Raw genomic sequence first — 19,121 nt, 5'->3', positions numbered from 1 at the left:
ATTTCATGGTATGAATATACCACAGTTTAACCATTCACCCACTGAAGAACATGTGGGTTTTCTCTAGTTTTTGACTGTTACAAATAAAGCTACTATAAACATTTGAATACAGGTTTTTGCACAAACATAAATTTTCATTTCTCTAGTATAAATGCTGAGTGCAGTTTCTGCCATGTGGTGAGCACAGGCTTGGTTTTCTAAGAAACTGTCTTACTCTTTTTCAGAGTGGCTGTGTCATCTTACATTCCCACCAGCTATGTATGAGTGATCTAGTTTCTTTTCCTCCTCACCAGTATTTGCTATTATCACTATGATTTTTTATTTTAACCACTCTGATAAAGATGTATTTAAGTCTCTTGTTAAATAATTACCTGAGCATATGCTCTATCAAAGGAAAAGATAAATCCAGTAAAAGAAGCAGTTTAGGGATATAGGAAGAGTGGTGAAAATGAAACAGAAAACCTTACAGTTAAGTCTAATGGCTGATCATATATCCGTTGGATTTAATGGAATTGTTAGGGATTAATAAGAGGCCTAAGGTATAGGACTTTACCATGGGTTTCTAATAATAAGAATTTCTATGAGAATTTAAAGGCTCACAGCACTTCATCTCACTCTATAGTCATTGGTATTTCTACATTATATTGTAATTACTTGGGTACATGTTTAATGTTTGCCTACTAAAATCTGCTCTCTAGGAGCCCAGGAACTGTGGGACTGCATTTCCTACCCTTCGAATCCCTCAACGGTTGTCTCAGTGTTAGCCTAAGAGATAACAGTAGCAAACATTTTTAAAATGTGAATCTTACCTAATCAATAAATATAATAAGAGCAGGCTTTGGTAATACCTCACCAACAGTTTGGTATGAAATAGAATCAACGTTGCAAATTTGTGGATAATCATCTGAAGTAAATTCATATTGCTCATTCGGCCAGCGTCTGTTAATGACCAGTAAATTGCAACTGTGTTGACCTCTCAACCTACTCAGTTATTTAGGTGGTACCTGGTGTCCCCATTTAAGACTCTACAATACTGTTCATTAGTCCTGGAAAGGGACTGTTGTTTGCCCAGGCTTTTGCCAGTTGCTGCAGTTCAGCTCAAATCAGGTGGAAGATGGAAATTAGCTTCTCTTGGCACTAACAGAAGGGACATGATGGTCAGTACAAATGAGTTTTAGGATAGCTACAAAAATCAAAATACTCTTCTGTGTTGTTGTTCATGCCTTTCTTTCTACCCGAATTGAGTCATTCTCAATATTCAAAAACCAACTGTCCCAAGTTATGGTAGAGGGAGAGTTCCATCTTAAATATAGCCTGTAGGTACCAAAAACACATCGTACATAATACATAATCATAAAATACATATTCAAGATGCAGTAATTAACACGTGATTTCGTGGACTGTAAGAACACATTTCTAAGGCTCAGTTCATCCATAGGTTGGTTCAGTTAACTTTTATTGTGGACTTGCTCTGAGCCAAACAGTGCTCGATGTTATAGGTAGATTTGTTTATTAATCCTCACAACAACTCTGTGAAGCAAGCGGCATGGTGCCCTTTTGACAGATAAAGTGGAAACTTGGGAGGCTTCCCTAAGTGCACATAGCTTGCAGTGCTGGATCCAGGATTTATACCCAAGTCTCTCTGACTCCAAAAGTCAGGTTCTTTCTTCAGTACATTCTCCTTAAGAGGCTTGTAGGTGTAATGGAGGAAAGTCTGCTAAAATGAAAACATTAAGTAATGACATAGACGGATGGAGACAGGAAGAGCTGGAAGTGCCTGATGGCTGATTTTCTAGCTCTGATAATAAGCTATTGGAGAAGGTGCTATAGGAGTTAAGAAAGGACTCTGTCAAAGTAGAGAAATTGGTTTAGCCAGGGCAATGAGTTAATGAAATCTTGCAACTACTTCCAGTAAGGCGTGAGAGAGGAAAATAATGCCAGTAACTGAGGAACACAAAGAAAAGTTAGTGATCCAAACACTTAATTTTAAAAGTGTGACGAAAAGCATAATCAAGCACACTGACACTTGCAACTGTTACCAACCTGTGTGCACATGAAATCCTATTAACTTGAAAGCAAAATTTTTTTTGAGAAATGTGATGGTTATAGTGGAGTTGTTTTCAAAGATTTGTTTTTCAAATCTCGTGGCAAGGGAGATCAGGGACTAGGTGTGTGCCATTGAATCCTGCGTGAACAGCTTTTGAGAATTCTCATTAACTACAGAAATTGAAGGATTATCAAGCCAGTAGTTGACTTTTTAACCCTCACTTCAAACCAAATGGAGTATTACAAAAATTTCGACAGAAAGAATAAAAATGAGAGACTGAAAACATCTTCCTCAACCCTAAGAAGCAAACTTTTCTTTTTTTTCCTAAAAGAAATAGTACCTAAAAATTAGAGAATGCACATATTTCCTCAGGTGGTGGTGGTGGTAATGTGTCTAGCTAGCTTTCATTTTAAGTAATTTATCACTTGGGAATTATAATCCAATTTAATGTTAGCCCAAGTCTTTGGGCTAATGAAATGATGCTATATCTAGTATTTTAGGGTTCCCTGCTTTTGTGTGACAAGAACCTACCTATCCTTGATTTTGGACATGACCCTAAGCCTAGAGGTAAGGTCAGTGTAGGTCCCAAATTGGAGGATTCACGAAGTATTTGAGGGAAGGGAGCAAAGGGAAGGAAATGTCCCCACAGGCCATATCCTCCTCCCTATTGGAAATCCTGGGAATCCAGAGAGAAGAGCATAGCAGGAAGGGGAAGTGGCCACAGGGGAGCATGACAGCAGCAGCCCTGGCTTTCAAGATGTATCTTAAAAGCTTTTGAGTTTGACCACTGTGGATCGGTTGTGGATGCCAGTGTTAAGTCAGTTGCACAGATGACCATGTGAAATAGAGCAGGGTTGTAAATACTCCAGCCAAAGGATACAGAGGCATGGCAAACCTTAGCAACTTACAAAATGGAGTTGAGGCTCCATAGCTTAGGAGAAATTTCTGAAATCTGGTGAGGGACTGAGTTACAGGGAGTTAAGGGGTATTTGAGAGTTTTCAGGGTCCAGGAAAATGTTACAAAGTTTAGAAAATGATTCAGAAATATGCCTTGTGGTATGTTACTCAGCTTGCTATGCACCTGTTAAACACAGTCTTATCTTTAACTTAGATAACTGAGAATACTTTTAAAGGAGAAAAATGGGTTTGATTTTTATAGGGCTTATTTTATTCATTCAACATCCAGTGCACATTTACTGAGTACCCACGATGTTGTACGAATGGCGCCTGCTTGACTGCCTGTGAAAGGCAAGGTACTTTGGCCACACGCTAGTTCCAGTTCTTTCCAAAAAGGTCATACACTGGCTTCTGAGAGGCTTTGGCTCTTGCATATGGTTCTTCATCCCTGTCTATATCAGTCAACTCTTTATAAGCCTCCCTTCCTCCACAAGTTAATATCTTTGATGTCACCAATGTTCTCCCATCGAAGACATTTCTAAGTTTAGAATTTTGACCCAGCAAGTATCACTCTTCTCACTTTTCTCCCTATATGGGGAGGTAGAAAATCTCCATGGGAGAATTTCTGCCTCCCCTTAAGAGTGAAATGGCCAAAAATAATGTTATTAAATGAATTCGTATGTTAAATTTTAACTTTTCATTAGAAAAGATACATCTGTGTACTTTCCTACATGCATACTTCAAAAAAGCATTTTTAAAAGATACATAGTCCACTGGATGTGTCAGCTGTCCATAGCTATTAGGAATGTAGGGAAGTTAAAACCTAATGTTTATTTAAAATATCCTCATCCAGCCTGAATCTGAGTCTGGCTGGAGTCCGCATCTCGTTAACTTCCCTTCATTTCTGCACACGAAGAATTCCTTTGTAAACTGCCTGATTCAGCCAGCTCCAGTTGTTCCAAAGATGAGCTCTTCTAGATGCCAACTCAACATGTGTTGCATTTTCACCACTACCTGGTAATCATTCTTCAGGTGATGACGGACGTTCTTTGGAGGTGGGGAGTTGCCATCCTGCGATAGTCCTCTTCTGAAAGAGCTAGCCGCCTTTTTTTCTAGATTATTAGTAATTTCAGAAAAAAATGTCAACAACCGAATTTTCATGGAACAAAGAAAGCAGTGAATCCAGGTTGCAGGTTTACTTTCTCTATGCTCAGATATGCAGGGAAAATAGGGCTTCTTAATTTTCCACGGCTAATCTTGCTCACTAAAACCTACTTCCCCAAATTTAAATTTACCAATTCATAATATTTCAGTCTCTTCTGATGTAAACAGTCACCTCAATTAAGATAGTCTCCTTATTAAAAGTTGTACTCCCTTGCAGGGCTAGCGTAAATTGTCCCTTTTATTACTCCATCTTTTTTAGGTAAACACCATTGGAAATGTAGAGTCTCAATTACATGTTGACAATGCACAAAGACAAGAATATTGCTATGGGCCCCTCCACTTTCCACCTCAAACCATCACCCTCATGCTGTGGCATTGAGTCACCCTTTTATACTTTCTTTAATTTTGACCATGTACATATATAACTATTTAAAAAGTAAATTATAATACTTCAAGACGCCCAAAGAATTCATTTCTAGTGATACTTTGCACAACCCAGGTTTTCCGTCACTCCTTAAAACGCACACTGTAGGTAGGTACTTGCTGTTTTTAAATTGTAAGTTGTTCAGTACCAGTGGTGACTTTCCCAGACCTAAGATTCTTTCTGCCCCGTGGAAATGCCGCGGTGATTTCAGAGGATGGATTGGCTTGATTTCTCTGGCTTCAAACCACCACAGGAATCTCGTTTGACAAATCCTGCCTCACCTTCCTTCTGAATTAATAATACATCATTCAGCAAATCGTTTTGAATTCTTGCTGTGCATAAAACTCTGTGCTAAGTCCACAGGAGATACAAAAATTGAATAGGATATTGTCCTTGCCTCTAAGAAGCTTCAAGTTTAAACTTTAAGTTTATACCATTTAAATCTTATTTGTCATGGACTGATTCTCCCATTCTTCTTCTCTCTTTGTTGATGAAAGTGGGCAGGGGAGTAAGAGTACTTAGCGAGAGAGGCAGTTCTTCAGAGGGGTAGACTGCAGTAGACAGTGATGAGGATTCAGGAATTCACCTCACATTGAAGTGGATGTGGAAACTTGGACCAAGCATGGCCTCTGAGTCTCACTGGGCAGCTGGCCAGCCTCTAGGCTCTTGGCCATTAAACCACAAATCATCCATGGTGAAGCCAACTAGAAGATATATAATATAATTGGAAAAAATTGGCAATTTTAATATAAAATATTACTTTTAAATATGTTTACAAAATAATTTATTAAGACATCTTTATTTGTAGAAACAAAGTGTCTATAAAGAAAAAACATTTAAAACTCATCCAATGTAGAAGTTGATAGATATATACATACACTCATATATAATCTTTTGACATGATCAATGGCTACTTCGAATGCTTATAAGGTATTCCTCTATTACTTCCAGCTTTTTGAGTGAGCAAAAAAAGCATTGGTACAGATCAATCTAGCACAGCCCAGAATTCTAAATCACCCTATTAACACAGTGAAAAACACATTATTGCCATATCTAGGCTATAGTTTGAATATTTATTTCAGTCTACTTTACCAGCCAAAATTATATGGCTTGTCACAGCCTGTTTTTTCTCCTTATTATATTGGCAAGGAACACTCTGTGCTTTATTGAGGATATTAAGTTAGAAAGGCTACATTCAGCATTAACTTGACTTGCACATGCAAGAAATTCTGGAGCTCAACTCCAAGGGGCCTATCCTGGAAGGAATGGCAGATCCTTGGATTCATTTTTCCCTGAACCGATGTGTCCAGGAATGTCTATTTGCATAAATTCCCTAGGATACTATTTTGAATCATCTTATATTGTGGAATTAACACAAAGGTTTTTGCCAATCATTCACCCTTGATTCAGGGACCATACTACAGGCCAGTCGGAAAAATTACTCAAGGCCCTTGATATACCTTTCTGTCAGCTCCACGTTTTGTTAACTTGGTTATTGTTTTGATCTTTTATCGAAGAATGGTCAGGGGAAATGAGTATAGACCATAGCAGCTTTTCTGCTTTAACCACTTTAGTTAAGATCCCAAATTATGAATTTTTATTTTTTATCTGTACTGTCTCTACCCTATCATCAGCAGAGATAGTGGTAAGTTAACACTGAACAGGTATATAAATGCATTTTATTTAAGTGTATTTCATTTCAAAGGAGTATATTAAACTTTATTTTTGGAAAGTACAAAGAGATACAAAAGTGGACAGGATATTACACGGAAACCCCATGTAACCTATACCCAGCTTCAGTAATTTTCAACTCATGGCCAATCTTGTTTCATCCCACTGTCCCGGTCCTCGTAGAATTTGAAGCACATCCCAGACATCACGTCATTTTACCTGTATATATTTTAGTAAGAACTCCAGTTTTTAACTGCGGACTCCTTTTTAGAAAAGTAACTGTAATGCCATTATCATACCTTTACAAAATTAATCATTCTTAATAATCATCAAATAGGTAGTCAGTGGTCAACTTTCTAATTGTTTGAGAAATTACTTTTTTACTTTGGATTGTGATTTAAATAGGGCCTACTTGTTCAGCCCCACCCCATCACTTCTTTTTTCATTGTGAGAGTATTTACTGAAGACATGGCTTTGTTTATCCCATAGTCCAGGTTTTGCTGATTACACCCTCATGGTTTCTCATGACATACTTCTTTTCTTTTTTGCCTTTTGGTTTGTTTTTTGGTTTTGGGTTTTTCTTCAAACTGAGGCTTGACTTCCTATCTGGTGTTGTTTCCTCCTGTCAGGAGACACAATGTCAGAATGCCTTTCTTTCTGTGATTTTAGCAGCTGTTGATGACCACTGACTAGATTCATTAATTCATTAGGGGTTTTAAAATGGTGATGTCCTCATTTTATCACAGATTAGCTAGAATGTTCAAAGGACTTCTAAACAAGAGAGTGCCTGGCACACAGTAGGTGCTCAATAAAATATTAATTGAATGTATTAATTTCCATAAGAACCCCTGTGATGTGGGAAATTATCGTGTGCCTTTGATAGAAAACTTGCTTGCCTTTGATAGAAAACTTGCATCGCTTTTCATCCTAGAATCACCATCCTTCTCCATTTTGCATAAAGCATTACTTACAGATTACTTAAGTTGCATTATCCTTGCCACTCTCAATATCTTTTGGTGCTGGGTATCATTTTAAATGTGGCCGTTTTTTGAAGTTCTTTTAGACTTATCTGATGATTATCCTTTCTCAGTCTTATGCCAGCTTAACTTTGCACTCCTGACATATACTGGAAAAGCAGAGAAAGCGAGGACAGGAAAACTAAGGAGGCCCTGAGATGTGTTTCAGAACACAGCCTCCACCTTAGGGCCAGCACCAAGCACCTTTTAAGCTGTTGGAGTGGTTGAAGGTCTTTGCAGTTGACCCAGCCTGTGACACACACTATCCACAAAGGCTTCCTAAAAAGAAAAGTGATATTTTTACCAGACTCCAAATTCAGCCTTGTTTATCGAAAACAAGCTTGCCTTTTATCATCCATTTAGTCGTGTGTCTACAAAACAGTAAATTAAGAGTGTCTGTAAATAAAAGCTTGAATTTTGCCCTTGACACAGTGTGTATAAATACCTCTGGTGTAGGTCGATTTGAAAACACTGGTAGATTATTATCTTTATTTTTTCTGACAACATACAGCACATATTCACAGTAAATTTCAGTGCTGAAGATTTTTCATGAGCATTGTAATGAAGCACAAGATCAAGTTCTCAAATTTAAGACACAGATGTAGTGCTGTACATTCTTACTGTTGAATATTTTGGTATTTACTTGTTTGTTCACATGAAAAGCATTATAACAAATACACATTTCTGTTATGTTCAGAGTGCACAGCAGGGAGCACAAAGTAAAACCAGCCTTTGGTGAGCACAGCAATCTTGTGTGTATCATGAGAAAAATATAGTTACAATCTGAAGTCAAATTTTATTCCAGTGAGGCACACTGATAATGTGCATTGGTTTTCAGAGGGAAATCGCATTCCCAATATTTTGTTGAGATTATAATTTTCATGCAGGTAAGAGTTTAGATAGGCTTTGAAAAACCAGTAAGATTTTAAAACATAGTAAGACCTTCCAGAAGAAACAACATAAGCATCGGGGCTTAATCTTCAGTGCACATTTACGGGTGTAAGGGGTTTCGATCTGACTAGCGTGGAGGTGTCTCTAGGCAGGTATTAAATAACAGAGAAATTGGCTGGAGCCTAGTCGTGAGGACCTTCGGTGTCAGAATGAGGTGGTGGCACCAGGTATTGAAGGTACTGAAGGCTTCGAGCAGGGGCATGACGTGACCTGGTCAAACACAGGTGTCAGGAAGGGAGCAGAAAGGGAAAAAGAGGAAGTTGAAAACAAAACATTAGCAAGGAGGGACGTTTTTATTATAGAAGCTGCAGGATTGAGCAGCTGAACGAAAGGAAAAGGAGTGATGGTGTCTGCAATCCACATTAGAATGGTTTCAAAGAAAAGAGAAGTGCGGAGAAAACTGCTTTGGGGAAAATGAGAGATTAGGTTTGTAGCAAGTCAATGTACAGAAGTTTAAAGATGTCTAGAAGGCCATTGGGCTGGAGCTTAGGCATGAATTCGGACTAAACTAATATTTTAGGAATTGTCTATAGAGGGATGATAGTTAGACTCTACCTCTAAATATTCTCAAATCTGTTCACTTCTCCCTTAAACTCTCCTGCTGCCATCTCATTCAAGTATCATCTCTTACTTGCACTATTGAAATACTCCCCGGTCAAAAGTAGGTACCCCTTATGTGAGGTATCTCCACGGCATCCCGTTTTTCCTTCCTAGGCCTTATTCTGATCTGTAACTCAGGCTTGTATAACTTTGAAGACCATATAGTTGTCTTTTTTACTTACTTCTGAAGGTCCAGCAACTTCCTTGGTGGCTGGCACAGACTAGACACTCATTGTTTTTCCCAAGAAAAAAGTAGAGGAAGAAAAGAGTCGAAGAGAGAACCTTGGTGGGCATCTTTAAGCTGTAGAAGGAAAGAGTGGGAAAGAAAAATAGGAAGGCAAAGAACCCATAGAAGGCCGGATACAGTAGCAGAGGGTGCATGGAGGTTCTTAGGGTAATTGATTCTACAGGTGGAGGAGTAACAAGAACAATAAGAACAACTAAAGTTTATTGGGTGCTTTCTGTATGCCAGTTATTATTCTAAAACTTAACATGGATTACTTCAGTCTTCCCACTATCTCTGTGAGATAGGTGTCCCTGTTACCTTATTTACAGATGAGTCACAAGGCCCCAAAAGGTTAGATACTTTGCTCAAGGACAAACAAGTGGGGTAGCATGAGTCAAAGCAGGCCACCTGCTTTGGAGTCCTAACCGCCATGCAGGCACTCTAGCTCCTTCTGGCAGTGGAACGGGTAAAATGTGCAGGTCTGAGGAATGTGGCAGAGAAAATGGAGGACCAGCCACTCTTTATGACGTCTGGCCATGAAGAGAGGATAGCAGTGTCTATCATTCTGAGCTAAAACATTTCCCACGTTAGGTCACCAAATCTGCAGAAATTGTTTGTGAATAGAGCATTCCTGATGTTTCACTGGCCATGAGAGCCAGAGAATATGCTTTTATTTCAGAACAGATAGTTTTGATCATGTCTTCAGGATGTTATACCAGTTGCTTTGACATTGACTTTTCTTTTTACTACATTCCATTATTATTATTGACTTAAAAGTCCTTGAGAGAGAGAAAAAAAATCTGGCTTTGATAGTAAAAAGAATTGTGGTAAAACTTGCTTTCAGTTTTACATATGTCTGTAAATCATTTCTGCTTTCTTTTTTTACAACTGAGGAGGTAAAGTCTTGTCCAAGGTTGATGGAAAAGCACCTGTATTTGTATTGCAACCTGTGTTTTGCATAGCAGATGCACAGGTACAGGATCCACCAGCCACAGCCAGGCCAGGCAGACATTCTGGAACAAAATGTGTGCCTGAGTGACAGACTAGACTAATTGGTGGCTGTCATGTTACAGAATATTGCATACTCTCAAAGCTCACAATGTTAAGATTTTAGCAGATTTATGGATTCCTTTAAGAACTGGAAGGATATGAATAACAGAACTATTTTGTTCCTAATTGATGCAGATCTGCAATGCACATGACTGAAATCTGTTCCTAGAATTTTTCATTACAGAAGTTTTTGAATTTGATTTAAAATATATGCCTATATATTTATCTTTTTCTTCTTTAACTTTTTTTATGGATGATAACTTTGCTAACCCAAAATCTAACTATGTGGTTACGTTTCCATACAATAGGAATGGAATTGATCTTTTTTATGCCATTCACTCTGAAAGTAGGAGCCTGATGTCCTGGGGACAGTCGAACACCAGTGAGGGATGCCGACAATTCAATTTAAGAATGCAGAGAAAATGAATCTTTTTAAAATTTATTTGTAGCTTTTTCATAGTCAATTTTCTCTTGAAGTTTTTTTTTTTTTTTTTTTTTTTTTTTAATAAACCAGGACAAATATTCGACCACTTAAAACATTGGGACAGCATCAATAGCTAAAATTGGACCACAGCCTGACTTTGTATCACTTATAAAATGCACATTTTCTTTTCGGCCTGTCCTTGGGCAGGAAAAGAGACTTCAAGTACAAACCAACCAATTCAGGTTAACTATTACATTTAAAATATAAGAAAAATAATTTTCTAAAGAAAGCTTTTTGATGCGCAGAATCAATTTGTGGATGTTTTGCAGAAGATAATGAAGTAAGTATAATGGAACCAGGAGTGCCTTTCAGTCCTTACCACTGTTTACCACTCTGGATTCCTGTTAGGAACGTTAACCACATTGTCACAGGGTCTGATTACAATTTACTTTTGAAATCACTTTGCTTCTTTGAGGGAACATTTACCAATGAGTAGTTTGGGCTGTGCAGGACACCTAATATACAGATGCCATATTGCAAAGTTGTATACCTGAAATTTGTAGAATGTTATTAACCAGTGTTACCCCCAATAAATTTAATTTTAAAAAATGAAAAAATTCTGTCGTAAAGGAGAGTCATACACAAGCTACATGAAAAGAACTTTATCGTAGAGAAAGACACCTCATGGTTAGGCAGGCTTCCTGGACTCTCTTCCACTGCTGAAGGCTCCTGAGTGTCAAAGCCCCAACTGCCTCGGGAGCCATGTTGACCGCCTCCTATCTTGACCTTGTCTCCCATCACTTTCCTGTCATAGGATCACTATCTCCTTTGGTTGCATCCACCTACTTTTATTTCCTTCTCCTCCATACTGTCTGCTGAATGGATAATTAAGCAGTAAGTCTTGTTCTTTGTTGAGATCATAATTTTTAAAAAGACTTAGTACAGGGAGCCAAATGGCAACTTATAAAGACAAGCTTTGAAAAGGAGGCCACTGAACTCCAACAAGATTAAGATTTTGAGAACAGAAGCCAGACAAACACATTTCAGCTGAGTCTTCATGCTGAGGAGGGTACAAGTTTATAGAGACCACTGGTTGTCAATTTCTCTGCTCTAGTGCTTGAGTGTGTTTGCTAGAGTTGACTGCCTAGTTTCAAATCTTAGCAATGCCACTAACAAGCTGTGTGGCATTGAGGAAATTACTTCATCTCTCTATGTCTGAATTTTTTCATCTGTAAAATAGAGACAATAATAGTACCTAATACAAAGAACTGTGAAGATTGAATCCAAGTAAACCACTTAGCACCTGGTGCATGGAAAGTACTCAATAAATACTGTTAGGAAAACATTCATGGAGAGTTACAAAAAGATGTGCATACTTTGGATTTGCATAAAAATATCATCTTGGAGCCCTTGTGATAATCCTTACTGCAATGATCTAATAATAACCTCAAATGTTTTTATTTTGATTTTTCCTTTATCAGCCATACCCTGGGAGCAATGCAGGACTTGTGTGTCTGCATATCTGGAGCGCTCTGATTCTGTGCAGATGAGACTTACGTGCCATTTGAGTTGACCAGCTTCCTGGTCCTTTTTCTTACTCAGGTGCTGGAAAGCTTCAAAATTATGGACTATAGCCTTTTGCTGGGAATCCACATCTTGGACCATTCCTTCAAAGAGAAAGAAGAAGAGACCTCACAAAATGTGCCTGATGCTAAGCGGCCTGTGATGCAGAAGGTTCTCTACTCAACAGCAATGGAATCCATCCAGGGTCCAGGGAAATCTGGAGACGGGGTCATCACAGAGAACCCAGACACGTACGTACGGCCACCCGCCCACGCGCCTTCTTGGTTGGGGCAGCCCACATCACTGAGTAATTAAATGCAATCGTGTTCCTTTCATGGTGGCTCTTTGGGAACAGATTACCTCCATTCACTGTATATTCAAAATACCCACCACAATAGTGGGTTGTTGGGTGGGGAGGGAGAGAATATACTTTTATTTTGAATAAACATGTATTTATGCAAATACATGTAGGAATTACGTTCACAAATTTAGAATTTTTTATCTGCATAAGAGGATTCTGTTGTTCTAATCCTGTCCCCTGGCTAATGTGGTCTCTCACCTCAGCCAGATGTGATAGTAACAGCAGAATTAGTTTGCATGTATAAAGTACATATTGCCTAACAAACAGTTACAAACAAAGAAGATTTTTGAAATGGTTGATTGTATAATATGTGTGTACCACATGAACAAGGAGGCTGAAAGAAAAAATCATTTCTTGGGCCTTCTAGGATTCTTCAACAATGACTAAATCACAAGCATATTTCATTTTTATAAAGGAAATGTTTACATACTAAACATTTTTAAAATCCTTGCTTATAAGTCCATCTAAACGGCCATTAATCAATTTAAAATATTATTCTCTGTCAATAGAGTGAAATACTACACAGCCATTAAAAACACATTAGCATTGATATGAGGAAGTGTTCATCATTTAACAAGTAAAAAATTCTGGTTATAAAACATGATAAGTTAAATAATCACTTTTGTGGGTTAATAAATACACACATACCCAAACATACTGGGAAGGCATAGCAAATGCTAATAGTGATTATCTTTGCATGCTAGGAAGGGATTCTTTATATATTTTTTTCTTTGTGCTTGTCTATATTTAAAAATCTCACAATGACTATATAAAAGTTTTGCATTTAAAAAAAAACAATATTTTTAAATACTTTTAAAATTATTGTTCATGGTTTTAAAATAGGAATCATTTTTAATTGGATTCTTTCCAACCTAACTCTTCAGAGTTGACAGCTATGGTATCATTTTCATGGGAAGTGTATTGTTCTGGATTCTCAGGAAGACTTTAACTGATTCCAGAAAAAAAAAAAAGGGATAGTCCAGAATCCTTAAAGATTGTCCATTTTTACTTGCAGTCTATTTATTAGGAATGAGTTTTCACTTTCTATTCTTATATTACAAAATATTTTTTCTTTTGCTCTATCAACAGAATGGGAGGCATTCCAGCTAAAAGCCATAAGGGAGAAAAACTACTTTTATTTATGGGTATTATTGATATTCTGCAATCATATAGGTAAGAAATTTGGGGAAGTAGTCTTTTATTGTTTCAAAATAAATCAACAAAAGGTTCTGAAAATTTACCAAGCGGGAGTGATTTTACATTCTCATATTTGTTTTTCTGTCTGTTTACATTTAGATTAATGAAGAAGTTAGAACATTCCTGGAAAGCACTTGTTTATGATGGGGTAAGTGGCTTGTCATGTTCTTTCTTAAACTACATTTTTCTGATTTCTCAGAGACTTCAGACTGTATCTAGGCAGCCCCATCACTAGACCTGAAGAGAAGAGGAAACAAGGGTCTTCATAAACTCAGAATCAAGCTAGCAGATTGGTTCAAATCTAAAAACAAAGACAACATAAGTTTAAATAGCTACTCAAATAGTGGACATCCAGCCTGTTGGCTAGGTAGAGGCCAGGAAAACAGAATGATGTCTTGTTTCCATGTGAAATCTGAAGGGCCCAGTTATGAGATGACAGTGAGAAAATGGAGGAGACTCTTTTCATAGGCACTGGGAAGATCAACAGGACAGTTGAAATGAAGTTCTCACAAGACCAAGCTACAGAAGTATGCGAACCTGTCTTTTATGGTAGACAGCCCTGAATTTGAACCCTGCATTCACCACTTTACTGGCCATGTGACCCAGATACATTGCTCATTATTCGGCTTCCCTTATCCTGTTTTGCCATCTGTACCAGGGTCATGAGCATAGGACCTAGTACCTGCCTCACAGGGCTGAGGTGAGAATTAAATAAAATAATGTACTTCAGTGTTTAACATGATACCTAACACAATAAGGACGTGGAAAGTGAAAGCTTCCAACTTGTTATGGATTTTTATGCACGACGAAGGATGAGTGATATGAGGATGTCTTGTGGATCTAGAATTGTCATTAACAGAAGAAAACAGTTATCAAGAAGCTGCGTCTGTCTGTCTGTCTGTCTCTCTCTGCCTCTACACACACACACACACACACACACACACACACGAGCGTTCTTATCTAAATGTCAGATTTGAACTTCCTGCTGCTGACAGAACATTCACTGGCCTCAGCCTCCCTCCATTAATAACTTGGAGTGACAGTTCCAAAGAATATATTGGTCAAAGAGTTGCTCACGCCATTTTCGAAGATGTTAGCCAATGCTTTTCCTTGAAAGAGGATAAATTATAGATGCTGTTCTTCTTTCTTGGTGAGGAACACCCACTTTCTCAGTTCAGTGGAAGACTAGCAGTAACCATTCTGCCTGAAAAACCTATGTTTTGTCCACATGCTAAGGAATGACCTCTGTCAGAATGCCCTTTTTAACTACAGGTTCACAAATTTGTTTCTAAAAATTAGGCTTATTATTCTGATCAAAGATTCCTTCTATTAAAAGGCCAAGGTTAATTTTTTCCCTTTCAGCCGAGTTAAGTGGAAACTACGTTAATGCCTTGAACACAGATGGGAGAGAGGGTAAACACCCTCTGTTATTTCCCTCGTCCTGTTTTCTGACATGACTTTGATTCCCTGTTATCAGATGAGATTGCTCATCTGAATGGCCTAGTCCTCTGTTGGTCAGATGCTTCTAAGAGGCCCCTACTTTAGTCTAGTTAAAACTTATCTTCTTTTTCTTTTAGTGTTAGTTTTTTTAAGAGAATCCCTATGCTGATTATATATTTGTGAAATCGTAAGGAATAATTAAGACTTGTTTGTGTCTGTTTACAAACACACCTCTTATTTAAACAATGTTTCTTCACAATCCAATTTCTCTTGGGAGGCAACAGCCAAGTCTTAATCATCTTGAACCCTAAGATATTTCTAAATTACTGTGCTTGTTGCAAATGTGTGTCCAGCTCAGAAAGGAGCTGCCAGAATACTGGGGAGAGGGCATGTCAAATGAGTGGGAAATTTCCCACCACACCCACAGCATGAGTGATAGTCTAGTGGACCATTATAACTTGGCCAAAGATGGTTCCTCGTCCTATATCCTTAATAACATGGTGATTACAGAATTACCTTATGCTTCAGGTCACACCCTATTTCACAGAAGGGAAAACAGGCACCGAGACACTGTCTTTTCCCAGGATCCCACAGCTTTTGAAAGTTAGAACTGACACCAGCACCAGGTCTCCAGGCCCCTCCCTGGTCCACTGTGTGTTTTTCCTTCCATACCCACTGAAGACCTTTACAGAATCTAAACTTAAATTTCAGACATTTCTTAATTGGAATCCACAAACCTGTAATCAAAATGGAGCACTATTTCTAGAAATGTATATCTTGGCTAGTAAATAAATAATTACTCAATAAACAAACAGAATTAGCTTCTTCATCCATCTCCCTTCCTGGATTTGTAATAAAATGCCCCTTCAGTCCTAAAGACTCCTACCAAGCATGAGAAAATTGAGTTAACAATCTAATGCAGTTCAGTTCTATCTAATTAGTAGTTAATCCAGTGAAATGGAAGCCATCAGTCAGCTTTGCCTCCTAGAATCTTCCCAGTGTCTATGCACCCTGTTACTCGGAGGTGAAACCAGCACACTTTTTTTTTTGACCTAGCTATCACCCTTTCATTAGGGTTGTTTTGCTTGTTTATGTCCCCAATTTTTGTTCCTGACTAAAAGTGTTATCCTGCATTCCAGATGATGCTTCCAGACACTGTCTGTCTGCCTCTATGCAAAAAAGGAATTTAAAAGTTTCTCCTGGCACACATGGAATAAGGATCAGCTGTTTTAATTTATAAAGCAGAGTCTTTTTGCTCTCTCTTCCCCTGCCCCTTTTCATGCTCTATGTCATCATAAGTATCTAGAATCTTTGCTCAGATTGAGTCTTGTGCATACTCCCTCAGCCCGACTCCTGGGCCCCACAGGACACAGGATAGCTCTAGACATCTCCACTTTCTAGTTAAGGACATGGGCTAACAGAGAACCAGTTGCATAGATCTTTCTTCTAGATTGAAATAAACTGAGAGGTAAACCTGTGATACCTGATTTGTCTTTTCAGGACACCGTTTCAGTTCATAGACCAGGCTTTTACGCAGACAGATTTCTAAAGTTTATGAATTCCAGAGTTTTCAAGAAAATTCAAGGTAAGATTCTTATGAATTTTTCTTTTTACTTTTAGCACTTACATACTGAATTTACTATTGTATGTCTTTGCAAGATTTTTATTGGAAGAGTTTGGCCTTTTTTTATTTCCTAAAAGTAGTAATTACAGTTAAGTATCCCAGTCACGTATTTATTGATGCCATAATCATTAAAGTCCTATTCTGTTGTGGAAAAAATTAGAAACTGCCTAAATGTTCAACTCTATAATATGTTGGTTAAATATATTATGATACAATAAAAAATTGAATAATATGCAGCAAATAAAAATGGTGTACTAAAGGTACATTTAATTTTATAGATATACATTTAAGCACATACATACTTACTGGTCTGCATTTCTAAATGCACAACAAAATTCTAACGGAATATATAAATATGTTAACAGTGGTTATTCTCATGGAATATCTTCCAGAATAGACCTTATGTTAGGCCACAAAACAATTCTCAATAACTTTTAAAAGACTGAAATTATTCAAAGAATCTTTTAAAATTTGTCTTTAATTATAGTTGACATATTCATTTCAGGTGTACAACATAGTGATTCACCATTTATATACTTACAAAGTGGTCACCACTTTTAGGAAATAAATCTAGTAACCATCTGTCACCATACATAGTTATTACAATATTATTGACTATATTCCCTATGCTGTACATTATATCCCTGTGTCTTATTTTATAACTCGAAATTTGTACTTTTTAATCCCTGTCTCCCTTTTTTTAATCACAATAGAATGAGCAAAAACTGGAAAATTCACAAATATGTGGAAATTTAACACCACACTTTTAAACTACCAGGGGATCATAAAAGAAGCACAGGGAAGTTAGAAAAAACTTAGAGATGAATGGAAATGAAAATACACGTGCAAAAACATGGGATGCTGTGAAAGCAGTGCTCAGAGGGAAATTTATAACTATACATGCCTTTGTTAAAAAAGAAGAAAGATCCGAAATCCATACCCTAACTTTAAATCATTAAAGAGGAACTAGAAGAAGATCAAACCCAAAGCTAACAATTGTTATTCTGAATCATGGGATTATGTGGATTTTCTTTTTTCCTTAGATCGGTATTTATTAAATTTTCCACAATGGAATGTATTACTAATGTAGTTTTTAAACTACGTGAAAAGGAAAAAGGTAGCCCTATTATTACATATGTCATTTTATCATTTAGGTATCCAATTTCATAACCCAAAACATGACAATTTAGCCACACACACACACAAAAACTGAAAAAGTAGAATGTTCATATTTTATATTTATATGACATTTTTCTTATAATATTTGTTGATATTTTCTGTTAACAGAAGGAAAACACATTTTTAATTTATATTTTTTCCAGCTTTATTGAAATATAACTGACATTTAACATTGTGTAAGTTTGTGTACAATGTGATGATTCACGTATATATTGCAAAATGATTATCACAATTAAGTTACTTAACACATCCATCACCTCACATAATTACAAATTTTGTGTAAATGTGGTGAGAACATTTAAGATCTACCCTTAGCAACTTTCTAATATATAATACAGGATTGTGAACTATAGTCACCATACTATATATTAGATTCTTAAAACTTATTCATCTTATAACTGAAAGTTGGTACCCTTTGACCAATATCTCCCCATTTCACCCATCTCCCTCTCCCTCATCCCCCCATAACCACTTTTCTACTCTCTGTTTCTATGAGTTCAGCTTTTTTCGATTGCACATGTAAGTCAGATCATACAATGCTTGTCTTTCTCTGTCTGACTTTTTTCCCCTAGCATAATGCCCTCAAGGTCCATTCATGTTGTCAAAACTCGTAGGATTTTCATATTTTTAATGACTGAATAATATTCCATTATGTATGTGTGTGTCCCATTTTCTTTATCCATATATCTGTCAGTGGACACTTAAGGTTGTTTCCATGTCTCGGCCATTGTGAATAATGCTGCAGTGAATTTAGGAGTGCAGATCTCTCTTTGAGACAATGATTTCTTTTTTTTTTTTTTTTTTGGCTAGATACCTAGAAGTGGGATTGCTGGTTCATATGGCAGTTCTATTTAATATTTTGAGGAACCACCATACTGTTTTCCAAAGTAGTTGTACCAATTTACATTCCCACCAACAGTGCAAAGGGCTCACTTTACATCACATCCTCGCCAAGACTTCTTGTCTCTTGTCTTTTTGATAATAGCCATTCTGACAGGTGTGGGGTGATATTGTGGTTTTGACTTGCATTTCCCTGGTAATTAGTAATGTTGAGCATCTTTTCATGTACCTGTTGGCCATTTGTATGTATTCTTTGGAAAAATGTCTATTCAGATTCTTTGCCCATTTTTTAATCAGATTATTTATTTTGGGCTATTGAGTTATATGAGTTCCTTATGTGTTTTGTAAATTAACCCCTTATCTGATGTATAGTTTGCAAATATTTTCTCCAGTTTTATGGGTTGCCTCTTCATTTTGTTGATTGTTTTTCTATGTAAAAGCTTGTTT

General features: G+C 37.2%; 1 protein-coding gene across 1 annotated transcript in view; it reads left to right on the top strand.

Moving 5' to 3' along the window:
• PIP5K1B (phosphatidylinositol-4-phosphate 5-kinase type 1 beta) overlaps positions 1 to 19,121 on the top strand; it is a 289,811-nt gene that overhangs the window by 194,277 nt on the left and 76,413 nt on the right. The window contains exons 8-11 of the mRNA XM_023524590.1: positions 12,073 to 12,284; positions 13,484 to 13,567; positions 13,691 to 13,739; positions 16,532 to 16,616. Coding sequence (XP_023380358.1) covers positions 12,073 to 12,284; positions 13,484 to 13,567; positions 13,691 to 13,739; positions 16,532 to 16,616 — 430 coding nt within the window. The remainder of the gene's footprint in view (positions 1 to 12,072; positions 12,285 to 13,483; positions 13,568 to 13,690; positions 13,740 to 16,531; positions 16,617 to 19,121) is intronic.

This window comes from Pteropus vampyrus, unplaced genomic scaffold, assembly GCF_000151845.1.
Source record: "Pteropus vampyrus isolate Shadow unplaced genomic scaffold, Pvam_2.0 Scaffold479, whole genome shotgun sequence".
Lineage (NCBI taxonomy): Eukaryota > Metazoa > Chordata > Mammalia > Chiroptera > Pteropodidae > Pteropus > Pteropus vampyrus.
The sequence above is the reverse complement of the archived record's forward strand: the minus strand, read 5'-3'. Positions and strand labels throughout refer to the sequence as shown.